Raw genomic sequence first — 14,963 nt, 5'->3', positions numbered from 1 at the left:
CTTTTCATAGTCTCTCTTCCCATCCCCCTCCTTTTCTGACCCTGCAGTCCAGAGAGCTAGCCAGGCCTCAGACTGAACCAGAAAAATCTGAACAGTATACATAGGACTTGGACTTTGTCTCAAACTGTTTTGAACTCTGCACCTATCTTACTCCATTGCATTTACAGCATCGTGAGAGAGAGGCAGCAAAATTATCTCATTTTGAAGGGAGGCCACAAAGAAAGTGATTTAGTAACTTGACTAGATTGCATACATGCATGTTTGCTATATGACTGTATGGCTGCATCCATTCTCCCACCTTGTTTTTAAAGGTCGGGGGGGGCGAGTTGGACTATGACTTAATTAATTTGCAAGGTCCCTAAACACAAGATTAAGTTTGGGTTTCTGTGTGTTCTTTTTCCTTATAGCCCAGCACTGAGTGGATGCTCAGGAGCTGGAGGCTAATCATAGAGCGTGGCGAGGTCGGCCGCAACAGGGCAGCATGATCAGGGAAGACCTTGTTGCAGGGACAGACCCAAACAAAGCTAAATCAGACCAAACACAGGGGCAGTGTCAGCTGTCTCTTCAGTTTCACATTTGGACCTTCAAGGGCAGTGTGCCTTGTGTATTTAGGGTACTATGTGTTCTCCCAAATCACCAAGGTTTCTGATCAGTGAACTGATAGAGGGGTATTCTGTGAGGACAGAGAGAGAGACCCAGTATCAGAGTTGGTTATTGCCTGAAACTCAGAGATAGCTCATCCAAGTGAGCTGCTATGGAAAATTTGAAATGAGGAGAAAGGAGAATGAAACAGTTGTCTTCTAAAAATCCAGATATCACCACCCTATCTCTTTTCTCTGTCCTGAGAATTTTTTCTCTCAGACTCTGAGGAAACTGTGAAATTAATCCCCTCAAAAACCATTTGGCTGTTAGCTGTTTTTATGATCTATATCTGCAGGTCGTATTTTTGTGTTTTCCAGATAGCCCTTATTGAGTGTATATTACTTGAAAATGGAAATGACAGAGCATTTGCACAAGCCACATTAGGAAGCAGGAAATGGTGGTGAGAGAGTTCTTGGTTCAAGCATTGTGGGATCAGTTGGGCTGTGCAGAATACTCTTGCTAAAATGTTGTTGGAAGCAAGCTGTTTGTGCTTTGTGTGCTTCTGGAGAGAGTAGGAGCTTTACTCTTTACTGTTATACTTGCCACCCAGAAAAGAGGGTGGAGAGAATGAAGATGAAACCTTGGCCTCTTGGGTAGGTCCTGAAGAATTGGAGAGTAAAGGAGAGCTTTGAGAAGCAGGGGCTATTTGGGGGGAGGTAGGGAGACAATACCTACTGAGCAGACACCCTTTAACATATCATCCCATGGAATCCTTCCATCAGCCTCATCAAAGTAGCTGTTGGTCTCCTCATTTTTCTGGTAAGGGAACAGAGGCTAAAAGGGGTTAGTAACATACCTGGTAACTGGCAAAGCCGGGATTTAAACCCAGGACCTTCTGATGCAAAAGCCATGCTGCCTCGGTCATTACTAGAGACCGAGGAGTCGGCTAGTGTGGTGATGGTGGGCAGTGAACTACCCACAGGTTACTGGGTAGATTTCTGTGTCTCCCTGATCTGGACCTTGACTGGATAATAGTGTGCTTTGGGACACCAATGGAGAGAAGTTAATACAGATGCTCCTCAACTTACAATGGGGCCGCATCCCAATAAATCCATCCTAAGTTGAAAATAGTAGAGCCAGGCGTGGTGGCTCATGCTTGTAACCCCAGCACTTTGGGAGGCCAAGGCAGATGGATCACCTGAGGTCAGGAGTTCGAGACCATCCTGACCAACATGGTGCAGCCCCATCTCTATTAAAAATACAAAAATTAGGTGGGCGTGGCAGCAGGCGCCCATGGTCCCAGCTGCTTGGGAGGCTGAGGCAGGAGAATCGCTTGAACCTGGGAGAAGGAGGTTGCAATGAGCGGAGATTGCACTCCAGCCTGGGAGACAGAGCAAGACTTCATCTCAAAAAAAAAAAAAAGCGGAAAGAAAGAAAATATCCTGAGTTGAAAGTGTGTTTTTGACTTATGAGACTATCCAAAGATAGCCCCATCATAGGTCAAGGAGTGTAATGAATGCCTATCACTTTCACATCATCAGTAAAATAGAAAAATCCTAAGTCAGGGACCATCTGTAGTTGGATCAGACCTGGTTTCTCTATGTACTTTATCATTAGGGCATTTCTTAAGTCCACTTAGCACTCACTGGAGTAGGGCCAGGCAAGAAAAGTCTCAGTGTGCCTTGCAAAGGGAAGGAACAGACATTTCTTGGGCACTTACTCAATTCTCTCATTTAATTCTTTCACATATTCTGTGATGTAAATGTTGTTAGTCTTGATCCCTCAGTGCCTGACTCCCAATGTCTCCCCTTTCCCTCCCCTCTCTCTCACAATAAACCATTAAGTATGATGGCTTGCCCACAGTGTCACAGCTAGCCAGTAGAAGACCACCTTAGGTACAAATCCACATCTTGGAGACCTTAAGGCCAGAACTTAAAGTGTATTTCTTTTTTTTTTTTTTCTAATTCCTGAATAGCCTTGCTTCTTCCTCTTTGAGTGAGAAGCTACTTTGGGCTTTCTTTTTTAAACCTTGATACTATCCTCATGCATTGGGTTCATCTTTCCTTCTGACTCTCAGCGTTCTACTACTGCAGTTGGGTCAGTGTCGTGGATCCAGGGCCATTTCAGATTATCTTTGATTTAGGGATTTCATTTGGATGGTAATAGTACCATCTCACAGAGTATACATTTTAATTAGCTATATATTTGTTGGTGATCTCCCCTCTAGAATGTAAACTTCAAGAGAGCAGGGAATTTTATCTCTTTTGTTCACTACCGTATTCCGAGCATCTAAATAGTCCCAAACACCACAGTAGATGATCAGCAAATATTTGTTAAATATGAATGGATTGGCAGAGGGGGAGTTAGTTTCTTGAAGAGTCCTTCTCTTTAGAGTCTTCTTCCTAAACTACATTTCTTGTTCCTTTCTCTTTATTCTGGCAAATTCCCTGGCCATTTGAGACCTTAGAAGAGTTTTCTAATGTGCTCTTATTCCTAAGGGAAGCTGATGGTTCACATTGCTGTGATTCCCTAAGTGGAGACCCGGGCTCCCGAGGGAAGGAAGTTTGTATCCAGACCAGCAATGTTTACCACATTGCAAGAGGGAGGAGCGGAATTCTTACTCTTAGGGAAGTCACGTGTTGTGAGCCCTGCCCTTGCGATATTGTGATGGTTAGTGCCAGGGCCTTGGGGCTGTGCCAGTTTCTGGGGCGGGTGCCAGAACCAAAGACATGCTCAAAGGCTGACTCTGGAGAGCTCCAGTTAGCTTATTTTCCCTTTTTCTTCATTAAACCTATATCCTCAGACTGTGGGCCCATATTTATAGGGTGAGCAGTAGATCAGATCTAGCCTTTCTTACCCAGGATTCTAGAAGTTTCTTTTCTGAAACTCAGAGGAAAGTAAGGCAGGGAGGAGAGGCAGATTTTGTATTTGTAGTTGAAAATGCTAATTGGAAGCTCTCTAGAAAATCCTGAGAGAGTCTTGGGTTTTCTGGACCACTGGGAGTGAGTTTAGACCTCATGAAGATGAGAGTTACCTCTAAAGAGGGGAGGTTGGACCCTCAGAGCCAAGATGGGCTGCAACAGGGACAAGAAGGGGAAATAAAATGCCCTACAGGATTTCTGTCACTTTGGTTTGCCTAAAGTTTCTGGTATGGCTGTATACCAGGGTCCAAAGTCCCAGCGAACTGGAGATCGGAGAGTAATATAGCTCTTGTGGCTGTTGAAAAATCACACTACTAGAAGTAAGTAATGAGGAAGTACTAAGAGTTTAGGTAAATGTAACAGAGAATCTAAAAAGCGAAGCCTGGAAGCAGCTCTGGATTCCTCGTTGTTCCATCAATGCTAGTTTGGAGCCAAGGAAGCTTTGGCAAACAGTTGTAGAGCAGAGAAAGCCACTTTGTGAAACAAAAGGAAATTCCCTTGGGCATAACCTTAAAAAATGAAGTCCTTTGCAAACTAGTGAATGTGAACTTAGCCTTCTAGTCTTGTTTCCCATGAGACACATCCACATATCCTGTCTTCACACCTTTATGCTTCACTTACTTCCAGCACATCCAAAGTCTAACTTTGCAAGGCTTGTCTTAATGTCACCACCTCTGATGCTTTTTGCAGAATTCTGTGTCAAAATTCATCCCTTTCTTCTTCTCTGGTTCCCTATTACCCTTTGTTTAGAACTCTGTTATAGCAAATCATTTGAAAAATAAAACAAAACAACATATGTCTGCCTATCTCCCACATGCAAATCTTTGAGGTAGGGACTCTGAGTTACTATTTTTTTATTAACTCAGACCTGTTAGGAGGGAAGGATTGATGCATCTGTTTCCCCTGCCTTGAATCCTGTAGTGCCTGGCACATAGCAGACTCTCAGTAACTTTTTTGCTTACTAGAATTGATTCTGGGTTAATCAGATGAACACATTCTACAAGTAGGCTGACCTGACTCTTCTTTCCCTCCCCACTTTGGGCAGTGACCCGCATTGTGGCTGGTACATCGTGCTCCTGGCTCAGTCGCACCTATGGCAGGGGGCACTATTTACTTTACTTACTCCTGACTCCAGCATTCTCCCTTTGATCTCTGCTGCCTGCCCCAGATAGCCACTACCATTGTCCTGCCCCAGGAGCTAATGTTTCTCTTTCCCAAGCTCCTGCCTCTCCACCTCTCTTCCCTAGTATATTTTGAGAATGAGGCCCAAGGAATCTATGATAATGGGGAATGGCTAGAATGGGATTAAGAGTATGGTCTCTCAGCTCCCACGGGTTCCAGTCTGGTCCAGCTGTCTCCTTTTTATCTGCTCCCTTTTCTTGACACCTTGGGGAACTTGTTCCTCAGCTGGATGGCAGGTCATCTGGGATGTGAAGGATTGCAGGTTGTGATCCTCGGAGAAGCTGGATTGCCCTTTTGACTAAAATTTTGCTGTTCAGGGAAGTAAATAGGATAGTAATTATATGTGTGGGCCCTGAAGCCAGACTGCCTGGGCTCTAACCCTGTGCCACCACTTACTAGCTGGGACCATCTCAGCCAAACGGGGTCATGCTAGTGCCTACCGTGCTCATTTATTCACACATAGTTACTGAGCCTCTACCGTGAGGTGACCTCAGCGTTCTTCTAGATGCCAGGAAAATAGTAGTAGAAAACACAAAAATGGTTTAATACATTTTAAGTACTTAGAGCAATGTCTAGCATATTTAAGTATTCGACAATTCTAGCAATATGCTGTTGCTAGGACTTTTCTGAGAATAGATGGTCAGGTGGAATAACTTTGCCAGCAACTGCAGGACCAGATCTCTCTGAGAAGGGGAAGGACAGAGGAAGGGCTTAGATTAGTTTCCACATTTAGACACAGGTCCAACATTTCTGGCACTTCATTTTGAGGTTAAATACTTGAGCTGAGTGAAGGTCACCCTGAAAAATTGATGAATCTGTTTGATTCCATGGAAAGGGCAGGAGGAAATGACTCTGGACTGCCTCATTCTGCCTAACCCATTTGTGTAGATAGCACAGTGCCTACCAAGTCATGTATGAGTGACCCTAAGAGAGGCTGCATTTCTTGGGTAGTATGAAGGGAGATGCTAGAGGTCAATATATAAGGAAGGAGGGCAGCTGTTTGCCTCCCCACCATCAGGGCTCTCTGGCTGTGGAGGAGAGAACCCTCTTTTGAAGGCGGTGTCTTGAGAGTTAGAGAGCTGAACTTAGGAAGCAGAGTGAGGTAGGGTAGAGGTGGTGTGGCCTGATAGTTTACCTTCCCTGTTTCAGTTCATTCCTCAGGGAATGCTGCCAGAGGGCTGTTAGACTCCTAGTGTGATTACTGGCTAGAGGCAAAGTTTGGACTCGGGGCACTGATTCATTGCCTGTGGTTTCCAGTGAAAGTCCAGGCCTGATATAGTCTTTATGGGGATAGGGTTGGAGTAGAAATGTATGTGACATTTCCTGGTAATCAACAAGGTTTTCAGCTATCCTGACTGGTTCAGCACCTGCTTTCCTGTTTCTCACACTTTCTCTTTTCTACCTTTCTCCCACGAGGGGCTTTCAGAAATGAATGCCCTTATAGCACAAAAAGGTGCCCTTGACCCACGATATGGGCCAATCCAGGATTCTTGGGTTGGTTCCCATGTGAGCTGCTGGCATGGCTGCTCTTGGGGACCTGCTAACTTGGCTGGGAACCATGGTGATTTGCACGCCTAGGAACAGGTGAAATAGTTCTGGGCCCTTTCCAAGATTCCGAAGTGCAGCCAGGTTTGGGACCACTAGATACCCTACTCTTTCATCTCATTTTTATTGCACTTTGTTCAGTCTTCAGCCATTCCCTCAACCCAGTTCAGCCAAGTGTATGAAACTACAACTAGGCAAATCATTTTGCTCTGGATATAAGTCCACAGTTCATTCTGTAGTGAAGGAAACAGATAAATATAATGTAATCATAACAGTGTTTCTCAGCCTTTTAAAAATTATCACTTCCCTGAGGAACCTTTTAAGACATTTTTTGCCTAATCACTCCCTCTCAGGAAATTTTAATGCCATAGATATACCAAAAAATCTATGTACGCTGTGTGTGTGTGTGTGTGTGTATGTGTGTGCACGCTTTATGCTTTAAAAGAGTAAATTTTTTTTACCCCTCAAGAACAGTTTTCACCCCCTTGGAGGAATCTCAGCCCACTGTGAGCATGTGGGTGATAGAGTAAAGGAGTGTGGGACAGCAGTGGGGAATGGAAAATGGCAGGGGGCCTCAAAAGTTTTGTCAGCTTTGTTTTTCCTGTCTCCTCTGCCTGAACATCACAGCTCCATAATTTTTTCTTGTGTTTCAGTCTGTCATTACCATTTTGCTCTCTCTCCTTTATCCTGAATTTTATCATGTTTCTCTAGTTTAGGAATGAATTTAATGAAAATAGTAATTTGTTCAGCTCAGGGAAAATTTAGGAGAAATAATTTCCTAAAGTAGCCCTCTAGGAAATCATCCCTTTGGAAAAAGAGCCTAGAAATCTATAGGGTATTCATGGGAAAACATAATAGACCTAAGGATTAGGGGAAATAAGATATACATTTGGAGTTGCCCTTCAGAGGAGATGTCCCGAGAAATCTTTATATTGGTGCCACCAGGCTTGGATATGGACGCCCCCTATTGGATCTAACTGCTTTATATTCATTTGGGGTTGATGCCAGTTCTGCATGTGGGGTATTAGATCGCTTCTCCAGCAGTACAGTGTAACCAATGACAGTATCTCCTCTCTCTTACAGAAACTGCCAGAGGCATGCAGCATTGGTGATGGAAAGCCCTTTGTCATGAATCTGCAGAATCTGTATATGGCAGTCACCAAACAAGAGGTCCAAGTGGGACAGAAGCATCAAGGCACTGGTGAGCACTCCAGAGGTACCTGGTCTGTCTGAGGATACAATTAGGATCTAGGTTTATGCTGTCCAATATGATAGTTTTCTAGCCGCATATAACTATTTAAGTTTAAATTAATAAAAATGAAATAATACTAAAAATGTATTTTCTCTTTTGCACCAGCCTCATTTCACGTGATTAGTAGCCACATGTGGCTGGTGGCTACCAAGTTAGTGCAGACACAGAACATTTCCATCACTGCAGAAAGTTTGATTGGGTGGCTCTGGTCTAGGTGCTTAGAAGGGTTAGCAAAAGAACCAGGAGAAAGATTAGTTTCCCTGGCTGGGTGCAGTGGCTCACACCAGTAACCTAGCACTTTGGGAGGCCAAGGTAGGAAAGGCCAGGAGTTTGAGACCAGCCTGGACAACATAGCAAAAACCTCATCTCTTAAAAAAAAAAAAAAGTTAATCTCCATACCTGAGACATGTCAGGGAATATGTAGAAGAACAGCTGGCTATTTTGAGTAAAGGAAACTCTCATCCTACCTGCTGAAAGTGGGCCTGGGGAAATCTTCATAGCAGAAACAGGGCTTTCTGAAAGTCAGCTGGAAGTTGGACCTGTGGCTACTTCTGTCTACTTACATATTCGTACCAAACCCTGGCCTTTATCAGAATGCTTGGTGAATACTAATGTCTTCCTGGTAAGAAGAAGGCATTTATCACTATCTTCTCTTGATCTTTCTGATTTCAGGAGATCCTCAGACCTCAAAGAGTGCTTCCCCGCAAGGAATTCATAGCCAATGTGTAAACCAGCCAGAACAACTGGTCTCCTCAGCTCTAACCCTCTCAGTGCCTGAGAAAGAGTCCACAGTAAGTCATGAGCAGCTTCTTGGATGGTGTTCTGAGAGTTGGCACCTATATCCCCCAAACCAGTGGTCCCTGAAACTGCTACTTCATTGGCACTGCCTCAACAATGTTGAGGGATATTTGTGACCAGGCTCCAAATTGTAGGTGTCTAGATGGAGAGTCATGGTCTTGCACATCTTCCCTTGCTGTCTCTTCTCTGTAGTTCTTGTACGAATGATGTGCCTCGACTCCTCTTTCACCTTATCCCACTTCCAGTGATGGCCAGTGATGACCAGTGATAGTCAGCGAGGCTGTTCCTTGGGGGAGAAGGGACATCTCCATCTCCTGCTTAGGGTCTTATATCACATTTGCTGCCTGACATAGACTTCAAAATACCTATGTCAGACACTTCCTGAATGCCTCTTCTTTCTAGCTGGGCATGGTGGCTCACGCTTGTTATCACAACCTGTGGGAGGCCAAGGCAGGAGGATCACTTGAAGCCAGGAGTTTGAGACCAACCTGGGCAACAAAGTAAACCCTATCTTTACAAAAAACAAAATTAGCCAGATATGGCGGCATGTGCCTGTGGTCTCAGCTGCTTTGGAGGCTGAGGCAGGCGGATTGCTCGAGCCCAGGAGTTCAAGGCTGCAGTGAACTATGATTGTGTCCATGTACTCCAGCCTGGGCGAAAAAAAAAAAAAGAAGGCCTCATCCTAACCAGGAGCCATGAGAGGAAGAAAGTTCCTTTCCTAATTTCAGTGGAACTATTTCAAAACCCCTACTAACTTGGGTTCCCTTTTTTCTAGGGTACTTCAGGCCCTCTGCAGAGACCTCAGCTGTCAAAGGTCAAGAGGAAGAAGCCAAGGGGGCTCTTCAGTTAACCTGTTGTGGCCTCAGCTGCTGAGGATGGACTTGGAGAATAGCTTCCAAGCTTCACCTTGAAAGAAGCTTGCATGGCAGCAATATTTCTAAAACAGTGACCCAGTCAGAGGCCTACTGTAAGGGCAAGAAAACTGAAGTTCATGTTGACAGGTCCACAGGGAATTGGCCTTCCTATTCAAGTGGAAGCCAGTCTCTGAGAATCCCATGCTCTCCTCTCTTTTGGTGGAGGTTCTGTAGATTCAGGTTTCTACCATGGACTTTAGGTATATAGGACAAGTCAGCAAGAAAGCACCACACACTCAGGGAGCCTTGTCTACCTTTCCCTAGAGTCTCTAGCCAGCCAGCCCCCGACACTCCTCAGAGACCCACTTCTGTCTTTTGCATGGAATAAGAAGCACTCACACTCCCCTGCTTTTGGGATCACTTATGCTGTGGAACTCATAACCCAATTCACTTCACTGGGTACCACCCCATTGTTGTCTCTGGATGAAGTCTAGCCATCAGTCCAGTCCTTCAGATTCTTCTTAAACTTCTCTGCAGTGGCCAGAGCTAAACCTCCATTTGGAAACTTCGATCTTGAGAACTCTCTTCATGGTGGGCACAAGATAGATAGATGATTGCTGCTTTCCTGTGTCAAACTTGAATGCATTTTTCTCTTTGTTTCCAAAGTATAGGCAACAGGTTAAACTACCATGCGGGGTAGTTTATCGATCCTCCCACCTCATCCTCCTGAGTAACTGGGACTAAAGGCACACACCACCACGCCTAGCTAATTTTTGTATTTTTTGTGTGTGTGGAGACAAGGCTTTGCCATGTTGCCCAGGCAGGTCTTAAACTCCTGGGCTCTAGTGAGATCACTGCCCACCTCAGCCTCCCAAAGTGCTGGGTTTACAGGCATGAACCACCATGCCTGTCCCATTTCTGGTTTATTTACTTGTGATGGTTAAATGCCTCCTTATTCATATATCTTGTATATATACTGGTGTTTCTGTCCTGATGTCAAGTCTCAAGAGAAGATGATCAAACAATAATAAAATAATTATAATAAGAAAAACAGGCCGGGCGCGGTGGCTGGCCGGGCGCGGTGGCTCAAGCCTGTAATCCCAGCACTTTGGGAGGCCGAGACGGGCAGATCACGAGTTCAGGAGGTCGAGACCATCCTGGCTAACACGGTGAAACCCCGTCTCTACTAAAATACAAAAAAAATTAGCCGGGTGAGGTGGCGGGCGCCTGTACTCCCAGCTACTCGGGAGGCTGAGGCAGGAGAATGGCGTGAACCCGGGAGGCTGGGCTTGCAGTGAGCTGAGATCCGGCCACTGCACTCCAGCCTGGGCAACAGAGCTAGACTCCGTCTCAAAAAAAAAAAAAAAAAAAAAAAAAAGAAAAACAATAATAAATAGCTAACATTTATTGAGCAGTTAATGTATACCAGGTACTCTAATGAGCACCTGACATTGATCCTCATGGCATTGTATGAGGAAGATGCTGTTAACCCACTAAGAAATTGGGTCTTGAATGAGTAAGTGACTTATCAAAGATCGTACAGCTAATAAGTGACAGCCAGAATTTAAGCCCAGACAGCTGAGTTCTTCGCAGCATTATTATATACACTAATGAAAACATTTATTTTCCAGAAAGGACATTAGGTCCTTCTTTCCAGTCTCCCACTGTAAACGTCTGTATCCCATGACCTTGCCTCTTTTCAATAGGATGTTCTACTCCCCTGGGCCTCTTCAAGGAAGGAGCTCTTGAGGACTCCAGGACTTACCCTCATGCTTTTTCCTGCTAGCAGAGTCTGAGAGCTCCACCAAGGCTCCTTCCCAGTCACTGCTGATAACTTTACCCCCAGACCAGAGGACCCTAGAGTGTGCTATGTGGTAGTGACTGTCATCGAAGTGAATTGGGAACTAAATAAAAACAGCCTATCAGCTGGCTTACTTTGCCCTTTCGTTTCTTTCTTTCTTTTTTTTTTTTTTGAAATGGAGTCTTGCTCTTGTTGCCCAGGCTGGAGTACAATGGCACGATTTTGGCTCACTGCAGCCTCTACCTCCTGTGTGCAAGCGATTCTCCTGCCTCAGCCTCCCGAGTAACTGGGATTAGACACCCACCACCAAGCCCAGCTAAGTTTTGTATTTTTAGTAGACACGGAGTTTCACCATGTTGGTCAGGCTGGTCTTGAACTCCTGACCTCAGGTGATCTACCTGCCTCGGCCTCCCAAAGTGCTGGGATTACAGGTGTGAGCCACCGCACTTAGCCGATCTTTTGTTTCTTTTCAGCATAATTTAGATAGTCAGATTTCATTATCTACAAGGCACATGGGAAATGGAAAGGCTTCCCAAGCAAGCTTGGAGAAAATACGGGTTCTTCACCCTGGGCATTCCCTGTACTCTAAGAACACAGACTCAAGACATTTTTCATCACAGCGGGGCCAGAGGCCTGTGAATCCCTCAAAATAGTAGGTAAAATCTTAAGAGCAAAATGTTGATGTTCTCAAAAAGAATGTGTGACCTTCCAAAAAGGTTAAGTAATAGTATAGCTAGTAACCTTCCATCCACTGCCCCCCTCATCCCCAAAGGTTGCTGTCTCCATGGGGGTATTGCTTAAATACGTCCTTAGAGAAACATTGCTACGAGAGGCCCTGCCATAGGCATTCTTGCCCTGAAGCCCTTACCCCCAAAAACTAGGGGTAGTGGTTGAGCATCATTCATCCTAAGGCAACTCCAGGGAAATCCCTGCTTTGACAAATTGGCCTAGCCAGGCTGTATTCCAGCCCTGCCCCCTGGCTTGGGCCCCTCCCTGAGGCCCCCAGCCTGGCCCAACCCCCACTCTACATGCACATAAAAGGGTCGAATTCTCGTGGCTGCTCCATAAATTTTATTCCGTAAATATTAGTTTTCCCTGTGTTTAATAAAGCAGTGGCCCACCTCCCCGCCTACCCGCCCGCTCCCCGGGGCTGGGGCTGGGGCCAGAGCTGGCTGGTGGGAGAAGGGACTCTTTCAATTGCTTTGGAGTATTTTTAGAAAAAAAAATAATATAAGGTGGTTTACACGAGCAAGCCAGCAAACCAGGAGCAGGACTTGGGACCTCGAGGAAGTTCCTGCAGGAACTCGACCTAAAAAGTAGAGAAATAGCGCCACCTAGGTTGCAAGGCCTACTTGGCCTTGCCGGCTGGTCCCCCGTAGTTAGCTAGGACAGGCATGCTCTTTGCTTGGAGAGAAAGCCTCATCCCTTTCCACTCCAGCTGGATAGCACCTCCTTTTCTCATGCCTCAATGGGGACTTCCCCAGCAACTCTTAAAAGCAGAGCTCAGGCTGGGTCCTGAAAGATACCACTAGGGTCATTCTCTTCTCTTGTCACCAGGCAGCCAGTCTCCCAGATCAAGGAGAATTTCCAAGGGATAGTAAAGTTATTGAGAAGGCAAAAAGAAAACTTCTAGTCTCTATCTTTCCCTGACTCCTGTGGAGCTAATTCCTATGGTGTAAGGTGGCAAAGAGTGAGATCTGTGTTCCTGTGCTCTGAACTGGAAAGAGTCTAGCCTGTTGAGACCAAAATCCTTCCACAGGCCTGGTGCAGCGCACCCACAGTGAGCACTGGGGGAAGAAGAGATGCTCACATTTCTTGATACTCAGCCCTACTGCTGCTTGTTTTTATCCAGCAGTACATTTGGACTCCCTTTTCTTTCCTTCCTTTGGACCTCCCATTTTCCCAAGCCCTTACCTCCTCCTTAGCCCACGTCTGTTGGGAGATAAGCAGGGGCCCCTTGTATACTCTGTACAAAGCTGGCGGAGGAGTGGGGAATGGAAAAGGCTATGCTGCTCCTCCTGGTTTCATTCCTTACATTGTCACCAGGAGCATTTTTCTCTCTCCATTTATTCTGTCTCTCATTTTCTCCAACTTACAAAACTACACAAATTCACTCCAAAGAGTATAGGGTAAGCCTAAATTCTCTTAATAGCCCTTCCTCATGATATGGTAAGCTCACTTTGTCTGTTCTGCTTGTGCTATTAATGTAGACTGTGTTAATAGACACATTTCTTGTGCACTTTTCTGTTTTCATCCTTTCGTTAGATTATACTCTTTGAGAACAGGGTCAGTGTTAACCCTAACTCAGAAAATATCACTACAGGGGTATTATACCATTAAATAATATAATTTTACGTTAACTAGGTTTTGATATAATCAGAATATGTTTTTCTAAACTCTGCTGTGAAATAGTTTCTGTCTTCTAATTTTTCTTGAAGAAAAATCTGTTTGAAAGGAATAAGTGACATACTGCAAGGAAGCTACCAAACTCAGAGCTCAAGAACCTTGGTTCCTCATCTCTGTTACTAACATGCATAAATGTATGGGCTAGCAAAATTGTAATGGATTACGCTAGGCTCTTAGATACAGAGGGGAATGCAGGAAGAGAAGGAAGCCCACGCTTTGTAGGAGGGGGGTTCCCAGCTGCAGTGACGCCCTGGAAGCTGCTACAGGGTACTCTTGTCCAGGGCAGCTCATTGCTCTGTGTTTTTTCCTTGTGTTCTTGGCCAAGGCCTCAGAAGACCTCACCATGAGTGGAACATCCAGTGTGTGGAGGGTATGAGGTAGCTTGTCTTATGTGAGGAAGAGGGACCATAGGGAATCCTTCTCTATTTGAGGATCTAGAAGTCCATCTGTTCTTGATCTTTCATCCCATCTTCTGAGACTTTTTTTTTGTGGTGGCCTTTTATGTATCCTTTCAGCTCTGGGCTCTCAGTTCTCTATCCTAGCACACAGGAAATCATTAGGTAGCACCGAAGTATTCTAGCAAAGGCTTCATCACTCTTCTCAGCTATTAAGTCCCACCCCACTCAGTTTCTCTGTTTGGAGTCCAACAGATTTTGCTACCCTTCCACCCACTCAGCACCCAACTCTCATGGGTTCTTGAGAATCTGGGCCAGTCTACCAGGGGAACCCGGAAGAAGCACTGGAAGAGCTCCAGGGTGTGGGGAGCGCACAGCCATTGACTCACCTGGGAAGATTGTGCTAGGATTACTTGTCCTGCTGGGCCAAGGGCCAGTAGTTAAAGGAGCATGCAGTGCCACACTGTTCCTCCCTCCCCTTACTCTGGGGCCCAAAACAGTAGCAGAGTTAGAATTGGGGAGTAGGGCTCAGGGGCTGCTGGGAGTCCCTTCTGAAATGTGTTGTATTTACTTTTTCATATTGGCAGCTGGAAGGGGAAGCCCATCCCAGCTCGGCATTGTTGTCTAACATGGTTAATCAGATCCTATAATCCTGCTGTGGAAATATTGGGCCTCACTCAAAACAATAGAGACTGAGAATATTGTGGTTAAATTTCAACCAACTGCCTCCCTGGCCTGTTTGCCTAACCCCTACCCCCCTCTCCCGGGCCAGAGTCCTCCCAGCTTTATGGACCCCTGATAGGATTGACGGCCAGTCAGAAATGGGTGACAGGAGAGGGGAGAATGGAGTAGGGGAAGGGTGATCCTCTTGACTGCCACTTCATCCTGGCTTTTCCCTCCTACCTCAGGCCTTGAAGGCTGAGCAGGGAGTGGTGAAAGGGGTTGGAGCTAGTAGGGAAGCTCCATAGAGTGTGGGTCTCCACTCAGGGGTCAAGAGCAGTACTGTTGGGAATCATGCATGATAAAGACAGCCCTTACTCAAGACAGAAAAAGCCTGATGCCACACAAGAAGGAAAGACTGCCAATTTCATTTAGCATTGTTGCCTAGGGGGGATTTCAGGGTGTCCTGTCACGTGGGAGGAATGAGGAGGCACTAGTTGCGGAAGGCAAAGCTGGTAATAATTTAGGTTTTGTTTCATATATGACAGCAATACTAATAACAGTGTG

General features: G+C 45.5%; 1 protein-coding gene across 5 annotated transcripts in view; it reads left to right on the top strand.

Annotated features, from left to right (window-relative positions):
• Positions 1-11,065, top strand: part of NHEJ1 (non-homologous end joining factor 1) — an 89,366-nt gene extending 78,301 nt beyond the window's left edge. For 4 of the 5 annotated variants that reach the window (XM_015110986.3, XM_077956364.1, XM_028830469.2 and 1 more), the window contains 3 exons: positions 7,314-7,431; positions 8,155-8,273; positions 9,056-11,065. In XM_015110986.3, the coding sequence (XP_014966472.1) occupies positions 7,314-7,431; positions 8,155-8,273; positions 9,056-9,130 (312 nt within the window). In that variant the 3' untranslated portion in view covers positions 9,131-11,065. 5 annotated transcript variants of the gene reach the window in all.
• Positions 11,066-14,963: the final 3,898 nt, after the last annotated feature.

The sequence above is a fragment of the Macaca mulatta genome, chromosome 12 (genome assembly GCF_049350105.2).
Source record: "Macaca mulatta isolate MMU2019108-1 chromosome 12, T2T-MMU8v2.0, whole genome shotgun sequence".
Taxonomy (NCBI): domain Eukaryota; kingdom Metazoa; phylum Chordata; class Mammalia; order Primates; family Cercopithecidae; genus Macaca; species Macaca mulatta.
This window is presented reverse-complemented; position numbering and strand designations above follow the sequence as displayed.